We start from the raw sequence: 3048 nt of genomic DNA on the forward strand, positions 1-3048 counted from the left end.
AAAGTGTGATTAGAGGATTGATTTCTCAATGGACTGATAACTCTTATCAGAGCTACAAAATCAGATCTTTCTCTGTGGCTTTGATGTTGTCTGCTTATATTAGAAATCAACTTTGGAACTACCTATCTGGCTTTTTCACTCTTGTTTACAGATTCTGTTTTTGTCTTATCACTGGTTTCCTGACCAGGTTCGTCCCTCATCTAAAGACTTTCTGGTCAAATGAAACAATCGTTGTTAAGAACATCAGGCGGACCAGTTCTTACCTTGATCTCAATGTTTCCGACTTTGGCTGTCGAGCGAATGATGGGCCTCCCAACAAGCGCAGGGAAGATGTGCTCTGGGAAGTTGGAGCCTGCATAGCCGCACTTGACAAACTAGAAAAAGAGAGACGAGACAACCCAAGCACAGAGGAAGTGATGAGGATATGCATTTAAGTACTGATGAGATAAACTGTGCAGCGCAGCGAGACGAAGTCACTGTCATCCTGCTGAACACAGCAGGCTTAATTAGCATTCAGACGGAGATAAAAATGTAACCACCAACGCTACAATCCCAGAACCTCCATTTGTGTGTGTGTGAATGAGTATGAACATCTGTGGTCAGCCCTGCTTTAGCCTCCAGAACAATGGCAGAACGTGTACTTTATGTTTTACAGTTTTTAACAATAAAAACAAACAGAATTTTGGTTCATTTCATCTTATTACAGTCATTAAAATGGTTAACTTTATTTTTGGTGAATTTATCAATACCTCAAATCTTGTTCAAAATGTTCAAATCTCTTTTTTGGGGCTTTTATTGCCTTGAATTGATAGTGACAACTGAAGAGTGACAAGAAGGGGGGGCGGGGGGGGTAAGGGGATGACACGCAGGGGGGCCACAGGTCGGAGTCGAACCCATGGCCGCTGCGGCAGAGACTCTACAACAGTTGCATGAGCTCAAAGAAGGGAATCACTGAACTGAAAGACAAGACCTTAAAAAGATAGCATCTAAACTGTATCAGTGTGAGGATATTCTTGTCTCAGATTAAAATAATGATATCACGCATGTGCATATACGTATGCATGTTAGATTCTTCTGCATTTGTACTATTAGTGTCACAACTTCAAATGAGATTCTGACTAAAGACTTTTTCCCCCAAACTGTCAGTGTCAATGGGTAAAATCAGAGATGATCCACCAAGCAGTGTTTGGCTAATTAAAGTCAACTTTTAGAATCAGAGCACACAGCTCACTACTGCCCGGCCCCTATACAGAAACTTGGATAAAGATTAGAAGAGCAACAGGTGAGGGAAATGTACTTTAAATCAGCGGCTGCTTTATCTCATAGAACCGGTTTAATTAAATGAAAGACAACACTTGTATTTCATGTTATTTTGCAGCTATGTGGTTTAGACAGTCCGATTTCACAGGGCTCTCTGACAAAGCAGCATAGATAGATGTATCAGCTCTGTAAATGTGCTGGTGACATATATGGCTGTGGTTGAGACTCTTCTCACTTCCTCTTGATTTCTCAGTTCAACCTTGACACAGGGCAGTTTTTTTTTTCTCAGGCTTCGCTCAATGCTCCTAAAATCACATCTAAAAAAAAAGCCTTATTAGTCAGTAACATGCTGAGCTAACATCCTCTTTGACTGCTGAGGTGGTTTAAAAAGGAAGTCACAACAATCCAAAATAGGCAGCGTTAGCCGTGTGCAGTGACTAACTCTTCAACATAAACACACATCAGCAAACTGAGTATGTTATATGCTGGATGGGGCAGACACTCAAAATATGTATTTTTTTTAAAAAAAACCACACATAGCAGCTTAAAAAATCCCACAAATGCACCAGTCTAATGCACTTTATCCTAGCCAGCTGGATTATGACAACAGGGCCACCAAAATGTCCCCTCGGTAGTGCAGATATTACCATTATTGGGCTGCTGGCCGGTGGTTCTCGGTTTAAGACTATGTCGTAATACCTCTTGTTTCACACCCACAGTTCATTAAGTATGTGTCAACCCGTCAGAAAAAACCTGCCCGGTAAATATATGTAAAAGCACAGCTAGAGTAAAGACGCGTGGATAAGTGAACAAGGTATGCGGTGTGGTATTTCCAAAGGCCTTTAAAACAAAACAAAAAAAACCTTCCTAACAGCTCGTTCGGGGACATTTCTATCCGGGAAGTTGGTGCTCGTCGACATACAGGAAAACATAAAGGTGGTTCCTCAATGAACCTGACACGGCCTAACCTTACACATAGCACAGCGGCACCGACATTCAGCGACTGTCCTTCCGAATTAAACCAAATGGACAACGTGAATGAGTCTGCAAATTCCGCATCGTTTGCAAAACAAACCCCGGACGCAGCTGCCCCACAGTCTGCCCCACACAGATTACAGACAGCTGGTAAAGGCTACCAGTCAACTAGCAGGCTAGTTAGCTGCCTTAGCTTTGTAACCGTGGCTGGTAACCGGTCAGTTATTCGTCTGCTTTCATTTGTAGGTTTGTGTCGATGTGTGAGCTAGAGCCGGAGCGGTGTATTCAGAATTTATCTCGACATTTACGCCCAGCCTACGTGCTGTTTCCGTGTCGGGTCCGGATGAATGAAAACGAGCTCGCTAACAGGCTAGCTAGCTACACACCCAGTTAATGCTAGCTGGCGAGCTCGGAGGCTGACAGCTCCACTTCCTGTTTCACAAAATCCTTCGACATAACGGCGACACGTAAAGCAAGACACGGGCTGGTAGCGTGTCAAAACCAACGCGGTGAACTTACCCCGGTCCCATTGTCACAGACCACCACTTTCCTTCCCTGGCTGTCCATTGTGTAAAAGCCCAGTTGCCGCTGAACCTCCCTCAACTTTCTTCGGCAAGCCGGAAGGAAGACACGCCAACCCGGCCGAAAGGAGGAAGGGAAGGGTGCTCATCCGGTGTGAGCCGTGCAAATGACAGCCTCTCCGACCGAGATACATGCTTTAAACTCCGTACGTCGAATGCTTCATTTTACAGTCGCAACCAACAAATGCACTGACTTACTGCATTGACTTACTGCATTGACTTATTGCATTGA

At 44.0% G+C, this 3048-nt stretch overlaps 1 protein-coding gene across 3 annotated transcripts in view; it reads right to left on the minus strand.

Annotated features, from left to right (window-relative positions):
* The window catches only part of LOC118329203 (actin-related protein 2-A), a 14241-nt gene extending 11333 nt beyond the window's left edge, over nt 1-2908 (minus strand). For 2 of the 3 annotated variants that reach the window (XM_035663217.1, XM_035663218.1), the window contains exons 1-2: nt 2755-2908; nt 264-374 (exon numbers count right to left, since the gene is read on the minus strand). In XM_035663217.1, the coding sequence (XP_035519110.1) occupies nt 264-374; nt 2755-2802 (159 nt within the window). In that variant the 5' untranslated portion in view covers nt 2803-2908. The remainder of the gene's footprint in view (nt 1-263; nt 375-2754) is intronic. The other variant, XM_035663219.1, reaches the window with a different exon arrangement.
* Nucleotides 2909-3048: the final 140 nt, after the last annotated feature.

The sequence above is a fragment of the Morone saxatilis genome, unplaced genomic scaffold, assembly GCF_004916995.1.
Source record: "Morone saxatilis isolate NCDOM2014 unplaced genomic scaffold, NCSU_SB_2.0 Contig19, whole genome shotgun sequence".
NCBI lineage: Eukaryota > Metazoa > Chordata > Actinopteri > Moronidae > Morone > Morone saxatilis.